This window comes from Acomys minous (assembly GCF_964271855.1).
Source record: "Acomys minous genome assembly, chromosome: 14".
In the NCBI taxonomy this organism is placed as follows: Eukaryota; Metazoa; Chordata; class Mammalia; order Rodentia; family Muridae; genus Acomys; species Acomys minous.
The window spans coordinates 97,234,636-97,259,351 of record NC_140496.1 but is presented as its reverse complement, the minus strand read 5'-3'; the positions used below and the strand labels follow the sequence as shown (position 1 = coordinate 97,259,351).

Here is a 24,716-nt window from a genome sequence, read left to right as displayed (position 1 = left end):
ATTCCAGCCAGCTGAGACATAGAGTGGACAGCACCGACACACAGGCATAGAAATCATGGGCTTCACTATTGCTATAAGGACCACAAAATGACACTCTGTTATGAGTATAATTTGGAGGCAAACAAACAAACAGTTGGCATGCAGAGGATTTTGGGATAAATTATGTACCATGAAAAATAACATTGCTTTGCATGTGCATGTATATGTGCATGCGTGTACCTACGTATATACATGTATGTGGAGGCTAGAGGACAACAATGGGTAACAATTCACATTCATGTTTTGAGACACGGTCACCTGTTCTTGAGGAACTTGCTGATTAAACACAGAAAGCCCAGGGGAATCCACCTGCCACCCCCCCACCCCTGCCCCGACCAATGATGGGATTTAAAACACGTGCTATCATGGCCAGCTTTGTCACCTGGGTTCTGGGGATCAAACTCAAATTCTCATGCTTGCATGGCAAACACTTTACCAACTGAGCTATCGCCTCTGTCTGTTTTTCTTTATACAGGTGTGTGTGTGTGTGTGTGTGTGTGTGTGTGTGTGTGTGTGTGTGTGTCTGTCTGTCTGTCTGTCTGTCTGTCTGTGTGTCTGTCTGTCTGTCTGTCGGTGTGTCTGTGTGTGTGTATGTGTGTGTCTGTGTGTCTGTGTGTGTGTGTCTGTCTGTCTGTCTGTGTGTCTGTCTGTCTGTGTGTCTGTGTGTGTGTCTGTCTGTCTGTCTGTCGGTGTGTCTGTGTGTGTGTGTCTGTCTGTCTGTCTGTGTCTGTGTGTCTGTGTGTGTATCTGTCTATCTGTTGGTGTGTCTGTGTATGTGTGTCTGTGTGTGTCTGTCTGTCTGTCTGTATGTCTATGTGTCTGTGTCTGTGTGTGTCTGTCTGTGTGTCGGTGTGTGTGTGTGTCTGTCTGTCTGTCTGTCTGTATGTATGTATGTCTATGTGTCTGTGTCTGTGTGTGTCTGTCTGTGTGTCGGTGTGTGTGTGTGTATGTGTGTGTCTGTGTGTGTGTGTGTGTGTGTGTGTGTGTGTGTGTGTAGCTTGTATGCAGAAGTCAAAGGACAACTTCGAAGTTAGTTCTTCCCCCTACCGTGTGAGCCCCGAAGGTTGAGCTCAGGCTTGGCAGCAAGCATCTTTGCCTGCTGAGCCATCTCACTGAGCTCATGGCCTATTTTAATGTTGCACTTACCAGATACTTAATAGAAAGAAAGAAAACACGCTCTTTTAACAAGCTATGCTTACTAAATAATTTCTAGCTTTGTAAGACATTTTATTTTCTGTGCATGTGAGTTTTGCTTGTATGTGTGCAGGTCCACTATGTGTGTGCCTGGTGCCCATGTAGGTCAGAAGAGGCCTTGGCTGCCTGGAACTGGAGTTAAAGATGGTTGTGTGCTGCCATGCAGGTGCTGGGAACTGAACCCATAAGAGCAGCAAGGGCTCATAGCCACAGAAACATCTCTCTGGTCCCAAGCATCTCTGTTTTTAAAAGAAAGGGGAGTTAAACTTCAACTGAAAAGGTTTGAATCAAGCATAAAGCAGAGCTTTGTAACCAAATTTGTGGGGCCTTTAAAGAGAAAGACGAAGAGAAGCACTAATCACGGAGAGACAGGGCTTATAAATACTTCAAATCCTGATGTATGACACAAGCTGTGACTGCTCATGAGAAAGTCCAGAAGGAGACCGCCCCTTGAATGCATCAGGCTTCTGCACAGTTTGTTCTCGCTACTTACAGCGCCTTTATCCTCTGACAAACAAAGCTATTTCCACCGTCACCTCCCCAGAAGCCTTCCTTGCGGTTGACCCCAGCTGAGGTTACTCCCACCCTTTTCTCTGTTGCTCTGTCCTGTGTGCACATATTGCTCTGTTCTTGTGCTTGCAATACAAAATTGTGCCTATTTGTTCATCTCTGCATTGGCCCTTCCTACGGGAAATACAGCTTCTTTGAAAGCAGGCCAATGTGTGTTACTGATCTTGGAGAAGTAAAAGTGTCTGAAGAATAGCATAGCAGGCACACTTCTCACCATGGAACCGAAGACGTGGGGACTAAACATGCTGACCTGTTAAGCAGATCTTCTTGGGACACACTTTACATAGCCTGAGAAGTCACACAAGGCTCATTCTTCAGCACCCTTGTCACAATTTTTTTCCTCCTTTGATCTCTGCCGTTTTCCTAATGATTACTGCATCTCCTTCTCCAGCAGTCAACTTTGTTTGTGCTCTGGACTCCCAGGTGCAGCTGCCTGCTGAACACTTACACAAAAACAGCACACCCATACATCAAACTTTCAGCATCCCCATAAGCCCCCAAGTCACAGATTCACCCTACCTGGAAGTTGTTGTCACTGGATACAAAGTTAAGCACCGAGCATCTTGGCTCCGCACTCCTCATCACCCAACTGTTGACCACAGCAGGCCCAGTCCTTTCAGTCAGAGAGGCCGCTGCTGACCACAGGTCCAGTCCTTTCAGTCAGAGAGCCGCTGCTGACCGCAGGCTCAGTCCTTTCAGTCAGAGAGGCCGCTGGTGACTGCAGGCCCAGTCCTTTCAGTCAGAGAGCCGCTGCTGACCGCAGGCTCAGTCCTTTCAGTCAGAGAGGCTGCTGGTGACCACAGGCTCAGTCCTTTCAGTCAGAGAGCCCGCTGCTGACCGCAGGCCCAGTGCTTTCTCTCAGAAAGCCCTCTCTCTCGTCCATGGCTCTCCTCTTCTTGGCCTCTGCTCTCACAGTTCACATTCTCAATGTCGTTCTCCTGACCAATGCAATAGAGACTGCTAAGAGACTTCCTTCCAGCCTTGAAGCCACCATCATTTCTACTGCAAGCAATGCTCCTAAAGCAGCAATCTATTTATTTGCTCAGAGAAGCAGTGGCAAGCCCACCTATAAAATGTCTCCTTCTACCACATCAAGCCGGTGGGATCGGAAAGGTCTTGTGCGAGAACAGGTGAAGTTAATCCGCTAGAAGGCCAACCACCTCGTGTGGGAGCTTGATTGCTGCCAGCTGAAAAGATCCTGCGAACAGACTCTGGGAGGAGATATATAAATGCGCCGAAAACTGGAGGCAGGGCTTGGTGGAGACTTGGGATGGTTTTGGCTGTTCATCGCTCCACTTGCTTCAGGGCTCCTGCTGAGGTCCCGGGTCCTGGCTGCTCCAGGTTCCAGCAGAAGAAATCTTGCTGATTACACTAGGAGAATCATTCCTCAGAACTGATATCTCTATGGTTTTGTAATTGTGTTCTTTTTTTTAATTTTTTTATACTTTATTAATTTATTCTTGTTACATCTCAATGGTTATCCTATCCCTTGTATCCTCCCATTCTTCCCTCCCTCCCATTTTCCCCTTATTCCCCTCCCCTATGACTGTTCCTGAGGGGGATTACCTCCCCCTGTATATGTTCATAGGGTATCAAGTCTCTTCTTGGTAGCCTGCTATCCTTCCTCTGAGTGCCACCAGGTCTCCCCCTCCAGGGGACGTGTCAAAGGTGAGGCACCAGAGTATGTGAGAAAGTAATATCTGGGTAGGGGTTTAAGGTTTACCACCTGTATTGTCCTTGGCTGGTGCCTTAGTTTGAGTGGGACCCCTGGGCCCAAATCTGCCTATCATAATGTTCTACTTGTAGGCTTCTAGGACCCTCTGGATCCTTCTACTTTGCCATTCTCCCATGCTTCTCTCATCTAGAGTCCCACTAGAATGTCCTCCCCTCTGTCTCGGTTTCCTGGTAAGTGAAGGCTTTCGTGGGACATGCCCCTTGGGCTAATATGCAGATATAAGTGAGTATATACCATTTGAGTCTTTCTGCTTCTGGGTTAACTCACTCATTATGATCATTTCTAGCTCAATCCATTTATCCACAAATTTCGGGAATTCCTTGTTTTTAATAGCTGAATAGTATTCCATTGTAATTGTGTTCTTTAATCCTCTTTTCCTATTGTTTTGGTTAGTTGGGTTGTAAGTGATGTACGCTCGGTTAATAAGTTGTTAATAAAATATATTGGTTAAGAAAATTGTGCCTACACCTTCTCTTCTTTATCCCTATGTCCATCACTTCCTCCTTCTACCCCAGATACCTCATGCCACTAACATATACCTTCCACCCTTATCTACCATCCCCCAGGTCTTCCCTGTATGGCTCTGCCCTCCAGGTATAGACTCAGGTTATTCCGCCTCAGTGGTCCTCCCCTCTATTATTTCTCTGTCTTCCTCCACCTCTCAATCAGTGTCCTGTTGAGGCTGGTAGGCCAGCAGGGTTTTTTTTTGTTTTGTTTTGTTTTTGTTTTATGTTTTTACTTATCTATTGAGAATTGCATGCAATATTTTTTAACTTTTTAAATTTTATTTATTTATTCACTTTACATCCTGGTTCTAGCCCCATGCCGCCTCACCTCCCAGACTCACGTTCCCTCCCTCTGCCCGACCCCATTCCTAAGAAAATGGGAGGCCCCTTCCATATACCCCAGCTCATCAAGGCACATCAGGACTGAGTGTGTCCTCTTCCCTGTGGCCTGGCAAGGCAGTCCTACCAGGGGGAAGCAATTGAAAAGTTGTCAGGACTTTCCATGTCAGACACAGCCCCAGCTGTCCTTCCTAGGGGACCCATATGAAGCCAGAGCTGCCCATCAGCTCTAGGGACCTAGGTCCAGTCCATGCAAGGTCCAGTCCACCATGGTTGGTGCTACAGTCTCAGCAGGCCACTCTGGGCACTGGTTCATTGACTCTGTCGGTCTTGTGGAGCTGCTGTCACTTCCAGGTCCTTTTCTCCTTCCCCCACTTTTCCACAAGGCTCCCTCGCCCAATGTCTGGCTGTGAGTCTCATCATTCATACAATATATTTTAACATTTTCCTCCTCAAAATTTTCCCAGGTCTTCCCCCCAACCCTCCTAAAAAAAATTACATATACACATAAAAAACCATCAAGTTGATCACAGTTTGTGCCAACCAGCTACTCCCAAGCAAAAGGCCTGCCCTGCAGTGTAGTTGACATTCCCAGCATCACTCCGCTGGAAGAAAAGACTGATTCTCCAACTCCTAGAAGCTATCAAATGCAAATAGGCTTCTTGAGTAGGTGTAGGACTTTCTGCCCACTCCCACTTCTCTGCCGTAGGATTTGGTCTTGCTGGAGCTTGTGCAGATCTTGTGCGTGACAGTCTCTGTGTTTGTATGTATATCAGCCCTAGTCTGTCTGGAAAATGCTGTTTCCTTGGAGTCATCCACCGTTGGTGGCTCTTACAATCTTCCCGCACCCTTTTCTGCATATATACCTGAACCATTTTTTAGGGGGGGAGGGGTGGATAAAGGCACCTCATTTACAGCTGAGTGCTCCAAGGTCACTCACTCTCTGCACATTGTCCAGTTGTGGGTCTCTGTGTCAGTTCCCATCTACTGCATAACAATACGTCATCAGGAGTCATGTCGTTACTGTATTCATTTAGCAGAACAATGGTGCTAACAGCAGCAGCAGGACATAACATTAGTGGAGACTTGTGAACTTAAGTGAGAAAAAAGTGCATCTTGATTTTCACTAACTTCTAATGGAAATGTATTCTTTCCTTCTATTATGAATGTCAGCAACAAACTACAGAGATATAAGATATGTGCATGACTTTGTTACAACTGGAAACCACGAACACATCCATTCTACATTACAGAGCCTGCAGCCTTGCGTTATCATTTATATTCACTGCTTCAAAATTGTAATTGTTACTAGAATGGGAACTTACTTAAAATCATAATACAGAAATGTACTTATTACCACATAATAATTTTTTATATTTTAACAACTGTTTTAGTATAATAAGTTCCCATTATACCTTTTAGGTTTTTTTTTAAAGATTTATTTATTTATTATTATATATACAGTGCTCTGCCTGCATGCACACCTGCAGGCCAGAAGAGGGCATCAGATCACATTATAGATGGTTGTGAGCCACCATGTGGTTGCTGGGAATTGAACTCACGATGGCTGGAGGAGCAATCAATGCCCTTAACATCTGAGCCATCTCTCCAGCCCTTTTTTCTTCTCATTTTATTCACTTAAAATATGGTTCTAGGAAGACCAGTGGACAATAAAGTTTAAGATGCCTGGCAATCTTCACGTTTTACCTCAGGAAGGTTTCCCAGATCACCTTACACCCCAAACAAAGAACAAACATCCTTTTTTACCCTGAACCATCAATGAGCTAAAATCTCTCCTGAGGCCTTCACCATCCTGCCCTCCTCTCACACATCTTAGTCATTTGTTGGGCCTTAGGTCCTGAGCACAGGTACATTGGTTCTCTATTTTTAGTCTCTTATAGTGTTGAACCCATGGCAGCGGGTGAGCCTGAGTTCTACCAAATACATCCTTTTACGTGGAACAATTAAGATTGATGGCATTCAAACTGAGAAAACAGGCATGTTGCTGGTGTGTTCTGGTTACTGAAGTGAGCTTGTGAACTGCACAAACTGAACTAACTGTTCTGTTCTCTTATCTGATTTTGGTCTCAAACCAACCCTGGAAAACATGGACAAGGACAAAAAAAGGACTCTACAGAGCTCTCTTTGGTAATCAAGACACAGCGATGAATCGCGTATATTTGAATGTATATGTAGACAGATATATGGGTTTTCTTATAGTCCCAGTACACAAATAGCAGTTAAAATTATCTGGATTTGAACACTCACAAGATGACAAAAAAACATTTGGAATATTGACCATTCAACAACTATCTGTGCTTCAGGGTCAAAAAATATTTTTGGAACAATGGTTTTTATTGTTGCTTGCTGCTGCATAGCATAAGGTCTTTATGTGGGAATATAAACTAGTTCCTGCCAACAAAGGCATTTTATGTTCAGTGATACCCAAGCCCATCACCTTAATGGTGTAGTTTAAAGAAATAATGTACCATAACACAGATATGGGACACTCATCTCTGAGTGATTAACTGAGATTGACAGAAATAAATACTGGATAAACAGCCTTTTGACAGGAAGCCCCAAGACAAACAAAAGTTGTGAATGATCCTTTATTAAAGGTACAAAAAATACTGTAAAATGTCCCAGCTTAATAAAATATAAATATAGTTAATATATATATATAAATGCAAGTAACTGAGAATTTGGAATTTAAATTTTTTAACAGCCTAAGCCACAATAAATGCCCCCCAAAACATCTGCTAGGAATGTCCTTCTGCATGCTAATGTTTTATAATTTATAGTTTTCAGCAATTTGTGCAATCTCCCTGCTCTCTCTTCTAGTTGCAGTGGTTCTGGTGCATCCCTGCATTGCAGTTAATTGTTTTAGCGACAAGTAAGGGACTGCTGTATTAGTAATAGTAACAGTAATAAACATTCATATATGTATAATGTTGTAAGTTTCAATTTTTAATTTGCTGATATTTTCAATTAATTCCTCTAAGAATACTGAGGAAGCCAGGACAGCTTTAATGCCAAATATACAGGCAAAGGGAAGAGGTCTCGTGGATCTAAAGCAACTTGTTCAGGTTTCCACAGCCAAAGAATAACACAGTCCAAGCACAGAGGCAGATCAGCCATGTGCAAATTCTGTTCTATGTTCCTGTTTCCCCCACGGAAGCATGAAAGATCAAATCTTTACATTTTGATGACTTCTGGATCTTATTTCAGCTTTACAATTACTGTAACTTAGCACAGGTGTGCAGGAGACACTTGATCATTTCTTCATAAATTTACAGCATCTTACATTTGCCGAAATAAAAATCAGATTTATGGGCCTGTAAGTTCTAGAGGAAGCAAATTCCACATTTGGTAATGTTGCTCTCACACATTCCAAGAAACGTACAAGCTACAGCTCAGCATGTCCAGCTTATGATACAAACAGTCATGCCAGCAGGTGTGGTGGTTCACGCCTTTAATCCAAGCACTCAGGAAGGCAGAAGTACGTGGATCTCTGTGAGTTCAAGGTCAGCCTGGTCTACAAAATGAGTCCAGGACAGCCAATGCTACACAAAGAAACCCTGTCTTGAAAAGACCAAAAAACAAAACAAAACAAAACAAAACAAAAAAACTGTTTCGTTTCTTGGGCCACGGGACACAACACAACCTGTGCCTTCCCAGAATAAGACACCATGTAGACACTAAGTCCCATTGTGAAAATACTGATAAATGATCCTGGGATTCTGAGGCAATAATGATAAATATAATAAAACTTTCTGCACTGGAAAAAAGGTAACTTCCAAAATACAGAGACTTGGCATGTCCTGGATGTTACGGTTTGAATCTAACAATGTCCTACAAAAACTCATGTGTGGAAGACTTGATCTCCAATGCAGGTGTCTTGTGAGGGGGGCACTGGGAGATAATTAGATAGTGGGGGTTTCTTTTCATGAATGGATTGACAGAACCCATGTTCAGTGGGGGATTGGGAGACAGTAGACACTTCAGGGGATGAGCCCTAGGAAATAGGTCACTGAGAGCAGTGCCGGGGGCTGCCAATTGAAAGGCATGTTACATCCATGGGCCCATCATCTCTGCCTTGTCCCTGCTTGTCCCTGGCTGTCATGTGTTTCTCTCTACCACACACTCCCAACCATGATGCTCTGCCTCACCACTGACCCAGAAAAAAATGGCACCAAATGATGTGGACTGAAACTAGAAGGCAGAGTAACTATTGTCATTGAAGGTGAGCCTCTCAGCATTCTTGCAGGGACAGAGAGCCAACTCCCGGGATGTGGTAGAGATGGAGGCCCCAGCAGAGAACAAAAGTGGTGCTATCAGGTCTGCCACTGTGGCCAGATACTATCCAGCCTCACGGCCAGCCGTAGTAAGGGAGCCATGCCCCATCCACTGACCTACATGAAAATTCTTATCTAAAAAAGAAGCCCACCAAGAGCTGAAGGATGTTTTTCTAAGATTTCCAGCAAAGTGGATCTGAGAAGCACAGGCCGTGCACTCTGGGAGATATTTTAGGGTGCCCCAGCCACCCCTTCTCTTCAGGCCTGCGGTATCAATCTCCAGCTGCCAGGCACTTGCAGCTCGCAGCTTACTGTCCCTCAGGATACTGCTTCAGTGACGGGATGCCATCCCTTTCGATGCTGTGTTCCACTCCAAGGGCACTGGGCATGAAGGATTTGTAGTTTGTAGGTTTGGTGCCCTTGGCCTGGGCTGCCTCAGCTCCAGCGCTCCTGAGGACCAGGGCTGTCTCTCTTGTGACTAATAATGCAGCCCTTCTGCCCCATCTGTATTCTTCACCCCTTCCAGTTGTTGGCCCAGGAATAGTCCCCAGCAAGCCTTCCGCATGCTAATCTCAGAATTTTCTTCCCAGGGATTCAGACCTGTAACAGCTGTACTTAGAGTCAGCAATCTTTCCCTGATACTCTCTCTCTAACAACAGAGGACTTTATCACATGAGATTTGAAGGCAGTTTTGAGAAGCAAAATTCACATGCCTGCCTTGGTGTTTGGTCCACAATTTAAGGTTTTAAACTTCCCAATAGTGTTTGAAAGTTCAACATAAAAGTCAGTTATGTTGACATCAATAACCAAGCCCTGTAACTCTGTAACTCTTGAAGCAATGGTTTTATTACTTTATGAATGTATTTTCTGATTCTAAGAAATGATTTTTTAGAATGGGAAAATAATTGAGGAGTAGATTCACTAATTAGATTCACTAATATATTCCTCAACTTAATGCCTTAATTGTCACTCACAAGGCTATTTTTAATTCACTGGTTTAGAATTTTGTATATAGATAAAAAATAAGTTTAATTTTAGATACAGTGGTATAGAATCCAAATGTATATTATTCTTCACACACACTCTACTCTAATAGGAGGTATTGTACCCATATAGCTCAATTATAATACAAGGTTTACTTCCAGTACTTTAAAAGTGCTATTGTAGGCTGTTTAGGATAATTAAGTTATACAAGTTAATTGTTAGTTGATCAAATCATGGTCATATAAATTACTAGTCTATTTTTATCACATGAATATACATACATCTTAGGTGCAACAGATAGATATGATTCTATAGAAAGATAAGGTAAATAGATAAGGTCTTCAAAAACCTCAGAGACATACAGAATATGGCAGTTAAAATGTTATTTTAAAGATTCATTGACAGTGAGACAAGTTAACTCCTGGCAACACCCAGCCTACCTCAAAGAGAATGATGAGCATCACAGAACCTCCTTATGGAGATGGCTTCAAATGTGGCAAACAAGCCACGGGGCAAAATGTCCTTGTTTCTACCACAGACAGAATTCTGCCTAAAATGGAGCAAGATTGGATGCAGGCAGAGTTGACGGCCAAGCTTTGCCAAGACAGGGTAGGCAAGTCCTCAATGGTTCCTGCCTCATGGATATGTCTGTCGGATATATTGGATCAAAGGGACGAAGATGTTCCAGCATTGTAGAGAGTTTTGGGTGACTGCTCAGCTAGCAAACTGTTTCTCATCTTCTCATTTGGGAAGCTACTAACCTGCACTCCTGGTATACTCGAGTAATCAGTTTTATTACTTATCAACTCTCTGATGGGGTTGAATACCAGATAGCTTTACAATGAAGCTTAGCTGTTTAGGGGTTAAGATGTTTTTAGTTCTAGATGGATGTTTTAAGTTGATAGGGATGAGATATGATAGATATTGATTTACATTCAGAGATTTGGATGCACCCAGATAGGAAAGATGTTTTCTCAGGAATGCCCAATACAAATAGCCAAAACACTAAGAATGTAACATATATATAATTTCTGATTGTGTCATGGTTCTTCTTGCTGTAGGTAGTTTATTGTACATATGTGCAATAATATAAATGTATATGTAAAAACGTAAAAAAAAATAAAGAAATCGTCTTTTACACTCTTCATTCATTAAAAACATCACCTATTCTTCCATTCAGCCTTTTTTCTCTCTACTAAGTCATTACAAATTCCTAGAACGCTGCCTATGTTGACAATCAAGTCTTGTATGTTAGTATAGAGAGAAGCTGACCCAGGTAATGGAGACCTACTTCTGGCTTTTTCCTGTGACTTTATGTAATCTGTATTTGCTTGTTAGCTTGTTTACCACTTATGTAGTACCTACAGTGTTTCAGAAATTGCACTTGGCCTATGTATAAAACATGTACAAGCCAGACAACTTCAGCCCTCATGAAGCTTAAAGCCTACTACAAAAACAGACATTAAGTAAATGACACAAGTAATTACATGAACAACAAGTTTTCTGAAGGAAGAAGGCAGGGTGCTGTGAATGTGTGGAACAGAAGCCCCTGACATTGTCTGGGATGCCTGTGGTGCCTCGAGGAACTAGCAGTTAAGTGAAGATTCAAAGAATTGGATGAAAGGGTTGGGCGCACAGTTCAGGCATTCAGTTCTCAGCAGTACATAAACAGCACTGTAGCACATGACTGTAATCTCAGCACTTGGAGGTGGAGGAAGAGGAATATAGGCTACACGGAGAGTTTGAGGACATTCTAGGCAACGTGAGACCCCTCTTCAAAAGTAAATAAAGTGTAAGAGAATTAGCAAGGTAAATAAAGTAAAGGAGAATTAGCAAGGTGAATAAAGTGAAGGAGCATTAGAAAGTGAAACAGGAAGAAAGTGATTCACAGACATAAACACTCCATACTGAAAAGTCTATTACAGGAACACACTCACCGTGCCCATGGAGCTGAGTGAAGGCTGCATGACAAGAGCAATGGCAGAGGGGAGGAAGCAGGAGGGGATCAGCTCACACAGTGTCCTAAGCATCAGAGTGATGATGGTTGAAGGTTTCACACCTCCTGCAATGAGAAAACACATTTTAGACAGGCAGAAGCATGGTTTGATTCCCCAAGTCCAGTGATAACATTACCACCTACCTTTCTACTGTAACAAGTACTAAGAGAATTTAATAAAATAATGACCATGAATGTGCTTAGAAAATATAACATGTGTGACAACAAAAGACACTATTATCACCACTGATTTCAGGGGTTGAATCACTTTGGTTCACTACCCAAATTAAACTGTAATTGTAGGACTCATCACTTGACCAAAAATAAATAAGTGAATGAGTAAAGCTTCTTAAACGCCATTGTCATGTAGCAGGCACGTGCCTTAACAAAGTGCTACCTCTAGGCCAGCCCTTCCTCCTTATGTTCAAATAGGCAACTGCTACATGACTGCAATCAGTGACCTGTTGCATTCCCAGCAAGTCACTTGGTGGCCCAAGTGCTGCTTCCTCCTCCAGTACAGATCTCAGTGATGGGCAATCTCCTTTTTAGCAACTGCATCATATTGAAATCTATCACAGAATGGGTTTCCATGATACTGCCACAGAAGGTTTTCTAGGGCACAGGAGGAAAGATGACAAAGATGAGTTTATATTTTGAGAGCAACGCAAAATAAAATACGTAAGTTGAGATATGTGTTTTGCGGATGGGTGTGTAGTATAGTTTAACAAAATAAAACCCCCCAAATGCAAATGTCCTTCAGATTAACTGTTAGTAAATGACCTAGCATGCAGTGGATCTTATTTTAATTCTTTATATGATAGGCTATGAGCCATCTTAAAATTTAAATCCTAATTTCATGAGTCTACAAGCCTTAAAACAATGGACATAAAAATGTAAAGATAAAAGTTACAAAAGTTGGTGTCCTACTTAACAACTAATTATGTTTCTCTAAATCATCCTCATATATACACACACAGTAATATGTACAATCCATTACACATATATGCAGATATGCATTCTTATTGATGTTAAATACACAACTTGAAAATATGCTGGAATTGGATTTAGGGGTTTCATTTTGAAAACTTCAGTATAAAACAGTTTTTAACTGCCACATAGGAACCCTTATTGAAACATGTGTTTTTAGTGGCGGGGCAGAGCAGACAGCTTCGATTAGGAAAGCTAGGGGACATTTCATTTGATTGCTCTAGAAGATGAAAAGGGAAGAAAGACAGAGGATGAAACAATTTCAGGTGCTTTCAATGCATTTATCAAATCAGAATGAACTGCTTTTGACTGTGCACATAATGACTCAGAAGGCATTCACTCAACCAAAAGGCAAGGACTTCTTTTCCACTGTGACGAATTCAACTTAATGAAATTATATTTAAAAAAGAAAACTAAACAGGTGAGATATAAGAAAAAGGGGGAAATGATTGGAAGGAGCACGATGGCCAGTCTACTTCGGAGAGACAACAGGCGCAATTTTGAACTGATTAATGTTAGAATTTCTGCCTGACCTTGAATTTGACAAAACTCAATATAAAGGCCAAGCTTATAAAAGGACTTCAATTATAAGAGGTTATCTAAAGCACGCTTAAGCTGGTTTTCAAGATGAAATACTAACTGAAGTTTGTATTTATTTCGCAAACAACCATGTTAACCTTGCTATTTACACTGCCAATGACATCTTCCAAGACTGTGGACTCCCTGTGCCATAAATCCCCACCAGATAAGCAGCTCATTCCTTGTTTGTCAAAGTGTGGTAGGAAGTTGTACCAGGAAAATAATATATAAATGAATCAAACACAATACTGTATGTTACAAAATAAAATCTATAGAGCATGTGCTATATACTCTGTACAACTTCTTCCTCTATTATATATAAATTGGATTTCACAATGATCAATACTTAATGCCTATAAGAATGGGTTTGACACCATAGTGTGAATAATCTTCTGCATGTGTTGTCTTCTACTTTGTAAACATTTTTTATTAGTGTTCTATCAATTAACCTTGTCCTAAAAAAACAGGCTGGGCATGTGAGATCTGTGTGGGCAACCTGATTTGTCTATGATGCTGTGGCTAATGAGAGGCAAATTTGGAACCCAAACATAAGGCAACTTGTATTTTGGATGACTGAGATATTTCTCAGAGTGGTATTGTTAGTCTCTACAATAACATGTAGATTCTACAAGTTAGAATATGACATGTAGATGTTATTATGTATAGATACCTATGTATATTTATTATTGTTTGTCTCTACAATGACATGTAGATATGAGATAAGAGAAAAGAAGGACATTACAGTCTCAACGTTCATAAGCTCTCAGTTGGTCTTTTGTAAATAGGCAGAAAACCACTACTTATATTCCCAATGTCCCCTTAAATGATCTTCTATGGGTTTGGGGTTTTAATTAAGCAACACTGCACAATTTTTTTTTATGTGGGAAACTTTTCCTTATCCAACACAATAGTGATTTGAATATGAGAAGTCCCCTCAGGCTCATATATTCAAACACTTGAGGCCCAGCTTGTAGTTCTGTTTTAGAAAGCTGTAGGACCACTGTGAGTAGGGGAATTGTTGGTGGAAGAAGGAGACCATTGTGGTGAGCCTTGATGGCTTACAGCCCAGCCCCACTTCATCCACTCCCTGCTACCTAACCGCAGATATGTAGCCAGTGGCCTCGCATCTCAGCAGCATCCCATCTCAGCCATGATGGCCTGCCCCTTCTTAAACCCTAAACCCAAATAAATCTTCCCCCATCAAGTTGTTCAATGTTGAGTATTTGGTCATAACAATGAGAAAAGTAATTGGCATAACCATCAAGGCCGGCATTAAGTCATTAGCTGAAGAGGTCAAGTGAAAGCAAAACACTATTATAATATAACAAACATCTTAAATCGTTTAAATATGGAGAGAAGTTACCATGGTTACCCTAAATGTCGGTCTTCTCTTGACCCCACTTATAACTTACCATATACATTTTCCAACACTGATACATTAGATTGAAGCTAAAACTTGGTAACAAAGAAATTGCCTTGACTTGGGGTGATGAAATGGCACCCCATGGATATTTCATTCTCTTATCTGTGTTACACAATCACAGTTATTCTAGCTGTATTGTACTTCCCTCGTGGTCTGGATGGGACAGCAGGAGCCTAAGAATTAGACTTGGAACTAATTTTTTTATTCTGCTTCTTATAATGTGACCTCAGACTTGGGCTTCATTCAAAATAAAGTGAAAATACTTAAAGGTGGAGTTTCTACATAAGGCCAAGCACAGCAGCACACACCTCTAATCCTACTGATCCTCTAGGGAGAGGGAAGGCAAAGACAGGAGGACCCTGGAAACTCAAGGGCCATTTAGGGTTACTATGTTGTAAACACCATGGCCAAGGGGAAGGAAAGGGTTCATTAGACTTATACTTCCTCACCACTGTCCATCATTGAAGTTAGTCAGGACCGGAACTCAAACACAGTGCAAACCTGGAGGCAGGAGCTGATGTACAGGCCATGGAAGAGTCCTGCTTACTGGCTTGCTCCTCGCGGTTTGTTCAGGCTGTTTTCTTATTGGAACCAGGGCCACCAGCCCAAGGGTAACCCTACCCACAATACACTGTGCCCTCTCCTACTAATTAAGAGATGCCCTACACGCTTGTCTGCTCAAAGTCGTGTCTTCTGGAGGCCTTTCCTCAATGGAGGATCCCTCCTCTAAGGTGACTATAGCTTGTGTCAAGTTGACTTAAAACCAACAAGAACAACTGACCCCTTGACAACTTGTCAGATAAACACATCAGGATTAAGCCACAATCTTTCCTTTTTTGTTTATCCTCATGACTAAACATTAGTATTGATATCATAATATAACACATTTTACAAATATAAAAAGTTTTGCAGTCTTAACATTATAAACACTTTAAAATTCAGTGTTTTAAAGTTCAAAGTCTCTGAACTAGGAGCTCCTATGAAGTCAAAAATAATCTAAATTTTTTTTTTAATTTCAAGAGGAAAGAATCAGCGCAAAGGTACAATGAAATCAAGGCAAAACCAAATTCTAATAGTGTACATAACAAAATGCCCAATTATCTGGGATTCACTCATGGTCTTCAGAGCTCCTCCAGTGGGCTTGGGTTACTGTTATGGCTCTGCCCTCTGCAGCACACACAGCTTATATTTTAGGCTCTGGCTGGTTACACTCCACTGCTGCTGTTCACCATGGTCATCCCATGGTACTGCCATCTCCAAAATGCTGGTGTCTTCTGTTGCAACTGGACTGCACCTCCACCAGTAGCCTCTCCTGGGCTCTCTTCAGGGACTCTAAGCCTCTGGTACTGCACCAAGCCTCTGCTGCTCTCCATGACCCCTTCACATCTTCAAAACCAACACTACCTGGATGACTCTTCCACTACCAAGTCTGGCTACCAGCACAAGGTACAGCCTTGACCACCTCTGGAACCCAGTTTACGTTTTCTACCTCCCAGGAAATACTTCCCAGATTTCACTTCAGTGATGTTGGTCTCACTGCTAATTTCTCAGCTACAGCATCAATTGTCCCAGTAAAGCAAAGATTTCCATTTAATGGTACTAGTCTCTTGTAAATCATGGCTGACTCTCAGAATCTTAATTCAAAATACCAAATGGCCCTGATACAGTCTTTTCACTTTCCTCTGAAACTTCACAAGCCAGGCCTTCACCATTTGCCCTGCTCTCAACATTCTTCTCTACCAAGATGTTACAGACTATCTGAGCTCTCGACACTCCATGGCATTTCTAGACCAAAGTTCCAAAGTCCTCTCCTCTCCTCCCTAGAACAACATGGTCAGGTCTGTCACAGCAGACCACTGTCCTTGTACCATCTGGCCTTAGTTAGAGTTCCTATTGCTGTAAGGAAGCCCAGTGATCAAAGCAACTTGATGAGGAAAGGGCTTATTTGGCTTACACTTCCATATCACTGAAGGAAGTCGGAACAGAAACTCAAGCACGGCAGAATCCTGGAGGCAGAAGCCGTGGAGGGGTGCTGCTCAGTAGCTTGCTCCCCATGGCTTGCTCATCCTGCTTCCTAATAGAGCCCAGGACCACCAGCCCAGGGACAGCACCACCTGTCATGAGATGGGCCCTCAACATCAATCACTAAGAAATCGCCCTAGAGGTTTTCCTACAGCTTGATAATATGGAACCATTTTGTCAGTTAAGCCTCCCTTCTCTCCAATGACTCTAACTTGTGTCAAGTCGGCATAAACCAACCACCACAACTGATCCCTTGTCTACCAGACACACATACACACACACACTTAACTATTAAGCCACAACATTTCCTTTCTTATTCATCCCCCAATAGCACACATTAATACGAGCATCACAATATAAAATATTCCAAAATTTAGACGTCCCAAAGTCTTTAAAAATACGAACAGTTAAGAGTTCAAAGTCATGTCCTTCTAATGGTTGCCTCCTTCAGCCTTGATACGGGGGAAGGGGTGCCCAATCTAGTTGCAACTTGATATGTCATGTTTGGTTGAAATGCCTGGGAGGCCTCCCCTTTTCTGAAAGGAAATGGAGGAGAAGAGATGGGGAGAGAGGAGGTGAGGAGTGGAGAAAGGGAAAACTGTAGTCAGAATGTAATATTAAGAGAATAAAAGAAAATTACATAAGAATAAATAATAAAAGAAGATTAAGTTTAAAGCCAGGGGCTGGAGAGATGTCTCAGTGGTTAAGAGCATTGGCTGATCTTCCAGAGGACCCTGGTTCAATTCCCAGCACCAAAATAGCAACTTACAACCTGTCTATAATTGCAATTCTAGGATATCTTATGCCCTCACTCTGATATACATGCAAGAAAAACACCAATTCATAGAAAATAAATAAATTCTTTAAAGTTCAAAGCATCTTTACAATATTTAAACTTTCTTTAAGAAGTCCGACATCTTCGTAAAACTCTAAAATCTCTTTAAAAGTTTAAAAGTCTCTCAATTGTGGGCTCCTGTAAAATAAAAAAAAAGAGTAATCAATTAAATACTTTCTTATTTCAAAAGGGAAGAACCAAGGCACAGTCACAATTTGAATAAATAATTCAGACCAAAAAGAAAAACCGTGCACATGCATCTGGGGATATAGCTCACTTGGTAGTAAGCTTCCCTAGCATACACAATGCCCTGGTTCAACCCCAGGACTACAAAAGCCTGGATGGTGGCACAGATCTGTGATCCCAGGACTCCTGTGATGGAGACAAGAAGTTCAAAGTCATTCTCAGCTGTATAGGAAATCCAAGGCCAGTCTAGGCTAAAGACCTTGTCTCAGGGGGAAAAAAGATGTACATAATAATAATACCATAAATAACAATAAATAAATTGTTAAAATATATAATGTTATGTACAGAATCAGACATAATAAACTGAACATATACAGATGCTGTGTAGTTTCAAAGTTCCCCTGAGACTTCATTAACAAGAAGGAAACTTTATAGTAAGAAAATCCTCCTGATAACAACCTAACCCAGTGATAATCCTGTCTATGAATTCCCACATATGGCTGTCCTAGTTTGCCTTTTGTTATTGTGATAAAATGCTGACCAGAATCAAATTGGGAAGAAAGGGGCTTAGTTTAGCTTATAGGCTATAGTCTAACATTGAGGGAAGCCAAGGCGGGAACTCAAGGTCCGAGCCGCTTACTGACTTGCTCATCCTGGCTTGATCATCCACGTTTCTTATGTAGCTCTGGTCCACCTGCCCGGGCATGACACTACCCTCTTACATCAATTAGCAATTAAGAAGCATTCCCTACCCCCACCTCCAGGCCAATCTGACGGAGCCAATTACTCAGCTGAGGTTCCCTCTCCCCAGAGGTCCTGTCATGTAGACAAAGACCAAGTAGCACAATGATGTACTGCCAGCTGCAGGATGCCTATCACTCTGTAGTGTTCTGGCCTCGAATGCACAACCTCACTTCGATCATGAGAAAACTTTTTACATCAGAAATAGAGGGCATTCTATAAGTAATGGATCAGTTCTCTTCAAGTATGAAGTTCATGAGAGCTTTAAAAAAATTGATCAATTGTTACAGGATGGAGAATATCAAAGAAATAACTGCTCAGTGATATACCATAGGATCCTAGATTAGGTCTTGGAACAGAAAAAGGAAACAAACAGAAGCAGTGCTGATGCTTGGTGCAGTTCTACTATTTAGCTAACAGCGTTATACCTGAGTTAATTTCCTGGCTTTGTTCATTGTACAGGGTTATGTAAGAATGACACATGACAGGCAGCTGGGGTAAAAAGGCACACAGGAACCGGAAGTGCTCTTTTTACAGTTTCTGATAGTCTAAAATTAGTTCAAAATTAAAATGAAATAACAGACAAAACACCTGAAAGGAGTCTGTAAGTGAGCCAGTGTGAAGAAGACCCAAACCCAGGACGGAGAAGCAAGAACAGGAGCCACAGCATATTCACAAAGGAACCGGAAGCAGACAGCCTGGAGCTGACACACTAAAAATGAAAAGGTTCTAGCTCAGAATCACACTAGAATTCAGCCTGGTTTTCAAACAGGTGCATTTAACCCTATGTGGCAGTCATCAAAGGAAAAGGCACAAAACCACTGCAAGGAGAGGGAAAATCATCATATGCCTCTTTAAGAGAAATCTTTAAAGTTGAAGTGTGTACATTCTTGACAAAGGTTTTCACTCATTAGGAGAAATAAGCAAGTAAAAAAATACCAACGCTATTAATTGAAATGTCATTATAATCATGAAAATCTTCAAATAATTTACATGTTTATCAATGGAGAAAGGTTAATTATGATATATCCTGTATCCATATGTGAAAACATTATTCAATAATGTTAAAAACAGTATATACATTTACAGTAATGAGAATATTATTATTAAGTGAGATATGAAAGACTATTCATCGTAAGCATCAATTACAGCACATAATATTTATGGTTATGTATAAATTTGTTTAAAATGTGAAGGAAAATATAATTTTGGTTTATTATCTTTTTATTCCATAATTTGTAAATTTTAGTATAAAACTAGCAATTACTCTTTTCAATTACATTTTTGAGCAATTGATGCCTCCTTTAGATGTCACTTGCTTTTCAGGGATCTGGAATTCTGGGGTGGTGATCTCTGCATTCCTAGAGAGTGGAAAACTCCACGGCTGCACTTTCAGGACCCGTCACTAGGTGGTACACTACTTCTCCAATGTTCAGTTCAGACTTTTTTTTTTTTTTTTTTTTTTTTAAGATTTATAGATGCCTTTAATCAGACTGAGAGTCATTATACATTTCCACTTTAGTTCAGACATTTTTAAGCTTAGTGAGCTATGCATACTTACCACAGTGACCCCAAACAATAACTGAGCCCTGCATTTCGCTTTCTTTCACGTAAAAATATTTTGCAGTCCCAAGAATAATTATTAACTTAATAGCCATTTTCTCAATTTTCTTAATATTTCCTGGAAAGATAAGAAACAAAAATCAAAGTGTCAAAAGCCTAGTTGACAACTTCGCATTTTGTAAATGTCCTAAACAAAGTTAAGCTGGTTTTTATGAAACCCTGGGTTGCTCTACATTGTAAGTTTTCAACAAAAAAAAAAAAAAAAATGAGAGGCTCAGCATTCTCCAAGCATATTTGAATCTGTGTATATGTCACTAATTATCCACGCATTTTATCTGTGGACCACTTAAATCTTTGAAGGATTAGCCTTCCAAAGAATCTTACCTGAGAATTCCTGCCCTCAACACCTGTCCATGTAACATAAATGTTTATGGTCACAGCTGAAGTTTCAGCCTTCCTCTCTCCTGACTACAGATGTCGTCTGTCCTGTGTCTATACTGCCCAGAGCCATTAGGTAACAGGTTGTCAACTGCTATTATGTAACCAGTGTGGCCCTGAAGTCTGTCAATAAATTCCCTGTAGCTGAAGCTCTTCTCTCTGGGCTGTGCTAGTCTCACCCTAGGGTTCTGAAGTAGATCCTTTTCCTAATCATGATTGCCCTCTGAACTAAAGGCAAGGCAGGTACAAGGTGCCTACTCTCCAGGCTCCAGTTCATGTTTTATGATAGAATCTCATATTAAATACAGCAGCATGGGTTAACTCGAAGCTCGTCAAGACAAACCTTGTAAACATCCTCACTATGGAAAGAAAGCAAAACAGCAGAAGCAGCACGGTAGTACACACACTTGATCCCAGCACTTGAGAGGTAGAGGCAGATGAATCTCTAAGAGTTCAAGACCACCCAAAGAAAGAAAGCAAGGAAGGGAGGAATGAAAGAAGAGAGGGGACAAATAAACAAAAGAAACAGGCAACCAGAAAGGCAAATATCCCTTATTACACTGATATATTCACATTGATACTTAGAAAAAAGTCTACAAAAGCAATTATCATGTCTAAACATGTATTATCTTCTCCACTAGACTGTAAGCCAACTGGGAAGGGAACCAAGCATAGGCCATCTCAGTCTTCTTCCCTCCTGAGTGCATGGTACCAATAATTAGCATGGTGCCCAGAACACTATAGGCCTTATTAAGTATTTTAAAATGAACAATATCATCAATGAGGGAATAGAACGGTATGCCAGTTTGTTAGTGAGGTACTAGGAGGAGTGTCTTAATCCCAATATCACACCTTCAGTCTCATTTTAAGATACATTCACCACAAAATGACTTTCTTAGTTCCTCAGAACTGTTTACAAGTAGATTCTGTAGTTGAGATATAACGATGGTAGGAAAGAGCTCTGTCTTCACAAAGTGCAGAGTGCAGCAACTAAAGCATAACTTATATTTATTTAATGCTTCCTCAAGGACTTTAATACAACCCAATGAGGATGACCTATCCCCAGCTACTTGTGTTAAATTGTTATAAAGTAATAGTACACTCAAAGGCTCTTAATACAATACATACAAAATATAAAGAACAGTGATGTTACAAATGCCTCCGAAGGTGCCGTGCAGCCTAGAAACAACAACAGTTAAGCTCTCTGTGGGCCCTTCCTTTCCGCTAAGTGGGAACCATCCTCAACTTTGTCCTTAACTCTGCTTCCTTTCATCTATGTATAACCACATATGCTTTGCTAACTAACACATTCTGCACTTTCGCAAAGTACTTGTGCATTTCTCCAATGAAACCCAGCTGTAAATGTGGCACTTTCATCCCACATCATCAATTCCCATTTCTACCTAATCTCAGTCCTGTGGATTAGGTTTTTTTCATATATGGTGCCCACATGAACACGCACAACACACAAACATAAACTCATTCAACATTTTCAGGTTCTATAATGAAACTAAAGGGCCAAAAGACTAATCAAGGTGTAAGGTTCTTTCAGTTATGGGCCCAACTGGAGGTTCTTTCATGCACAATGATGGAAAGACAGCTTACATGATTCAATAGCCAACCATTCTCTCAGTGTTCCTGACAAAACCTTTCTTTCTTGTGAAATGAAGGAAAGGATTACGCCACTGCTAAAAGCCCAGAATTTCTAACCTTCTCGGCAGGCAGAGGAATCCCTATATCTAAGAGATATAAGCACACATTTGAAAATAGGAAAAGAGAAATTCCTTAAAAGGAAAAGGGGAGCATGTCCTTTGAGCCCTTTGTGCCCTTTGGTCTTTTTCCCAAAGTCCTTCAGGGCAGACATGAGAGCATGTAGCACAGCAGCCACTCATATTTGATGGAGCGTTAAAAGCCTAAGTGTAGCCACAAAGATCCTAGCGTGTGCCATTCTCGCAACTTCACACCATCACTGCTTCCTCTAGACTCTCTGTTCCATATAAGAAATACGAAGTCCTATGAGATGGATTCCCAACGAATCGCAGCCAAATGGAAGTTCAACTTGACAAAGCAATAATCCAAGACATTTGCTCTAAATTATGCCTGATGGCAGCTCTTCCTTCCATGGATTCTAGCATTGGATATCAGTGCTGAAACCCAATCACTAAGGCAAATCTCTCAGAGCACAGAGTAGGCTCTACCTATGGACTGGTTAGTGTGTTCAGGTGTTCATGTTCAGTAGGTTAGCCAACCATTGCAGGGCAAACCATACCATGACCTCCAATTCAGTTTCTTTCATGTAGGACCTTATGTGCATGAATCTACATTAAGAAGCATATGTCAACACTTACAAGTGCTTTTCAAAAGATTTGTTAAATCAAAGCTCAGCACAATGGTAGACGGCAATGTAGCCCAACTCCTTCTGCATGACACACAAACATGGCTGCCTACCTTTCACAGATGCTGACCATCTGGCAAAGTATATTGCCAAGAGCAGCATGCTCTAGTGAAGAAAACAGGCATCAGATGAGTCCCTTTTTCTATGTTTAAGACTGAAATGCTTAGGACAGAGCTCTGAGTGCCAAGGTTAATGGGAACTTCATTTCCACCAGTTGCCATGAGCGCAGAAAAAAAAGTATAGGGACAATTTGGTCATCTCAACTTCCAAAGAATACCTCCTTCATTAACTGTATGCAAAGGATTTCTCTTCTTTAAAAATCAAACAAACAAACGAAAACAAAAAACTCTGTTCAAGTTATTTTGCATAATGTTAAAAAAATCTCTAAGTCCCCAAATCCTTAGGAAAAACTAAAGGTGGGGTGTTCTAAATTCATTTATGTGATATAGTAGAAAGATGTGCATTTCGGAATCAGAAAAACTTGTTTCAAGACTTACTAGTACGACGGGTGTGTTGGCACACACCTTTAATGCCAGCACTCAGGAGGCAGAGGCAGGGGTATCAATGTGAGTTCGAGGCCAGCCTGGTCTACAAAGTAAGCCTAAGTCAGCCAAGGCTACACAGAGAAACCCTGTCTCAAAAAAAAAAAAGACTCACTAGTAATGTGATATCTGGCAAGTCATCTGAACGCCATGTTTTCCCTCTAACACAGCATAGCCACTTGACATGCATAGGGGCAAACAATAAAATGTCCCTGAGATGACTCGTAGAGGAAAGGGCTTGCCACGCCAGCCTGATGACCTGAGTTCAATCCAGCCATGTAAGGTAGAAGGAGAGAAACAAATCCACTAAGTTACTGTCTGACATCCACACATGTACCACTGTGCATCGTACATACATAATACTACTAGTTTTAAATCCATGAAAAATCAAAATGATACCTACAGTGAGCAAAAGACATTTTCTGCCCTCACGTAGTCACACTATAATGGATAAAAGACATGGAGAAGATATATAAACTAGGATATGGAATTACCATCATAATTGAAGATAGGAAATTAAAGGGCCAGTGCAGTGGTATGGGGATTCTTCAGACGTCACCTAAAGAGCATCCTTCTAGTCATCTTGAATTGCCTGAGAATAGCCATGCAGATATTTGATCCCACACATGTGCACACTCATACACACATATAAAAAGGCAAATAAAAAGACAAAGACTAGAAGCCAGAGGGTGTCTGGCCTGTCAAGCAGGCATCCAAGTCACAGAAGTTCCTTTCTACATTATCCCACCTCTTCCTTTCCTTTGTTGCCAAGCCAGTGGAGTAAGTCTCGTGCTCTGTGTCTTTCAGAGCATCACACATTGCCCCTCCCTCCCTTGGTATTTTATCCTAAGCCCAGATTCTCCTGCACAAATATTTAATGTAGCCTCACTTTTGAAGTTGATGCATTCTGAGGGCTACATACATAGCAAGGACTTTGCTGAAAACTTTTTGAATATCTTACTTGATCCTCGCAAAAACCCTAGGATACAGTTATGCTTTTGTTATAAATATGGGGGCAACTTGGAGAATTAGTATCTTCAAGTTCACATGGCCAAAAGAAGCTGAAACTTGACCCAAAGTCCTGCCCTACGTATGCTCCTCAGATCAACCACTGTCTTCTGCTACCGATGATGCGGAGTAAGGGAGTAAGTGGGCTCCCTGTCCTACCCCATAAGGCTCTATTAGCCTTAAATAGTTACTGAGAGAGGAAGAATCAGTTTTCTTTAAAGGCATGAGGCTTGTTCGGCCCACCGCATCCAAGGGCAGGTCCCCACACCCAAGAGTATTTGAGCAACACAGATTGCATTAGATTTCTTTTTTAAGAACATGAAGTTGGGTGGGTAGAGA

At 41.3% G+C, this 24,716-nt stretch overlaps 1 protein-coding gene across 1 annotated transcript in view; it reads right to left on the bottom strand.

Annotated features, from left to right (window-relative positions):
• The window catches only part of LOC311582807 (uncharacterized protein), a 353,760-nt gene that overhangs the window by 271,855 nt on the left and 57,189 nt on the right, over window positions 1-24,716 (bottom strand). The window contains exons 4-5 of the mRNA XM_084756109.1: window positions 19,993-20,112; window positions 11,600-11,724 (exon numbers count right to left, since the gene is read on the bottom strand). Coding sequence (XP_084612235.1) covers window positions 11,600-11,724; window positions 19,993-20,112 — 245 coding nt within the window. The remainder of the gene's footprint in view (window positions 1-11,599; window positions 11,725-19,992; window positions 20,113-24,716) is intronic.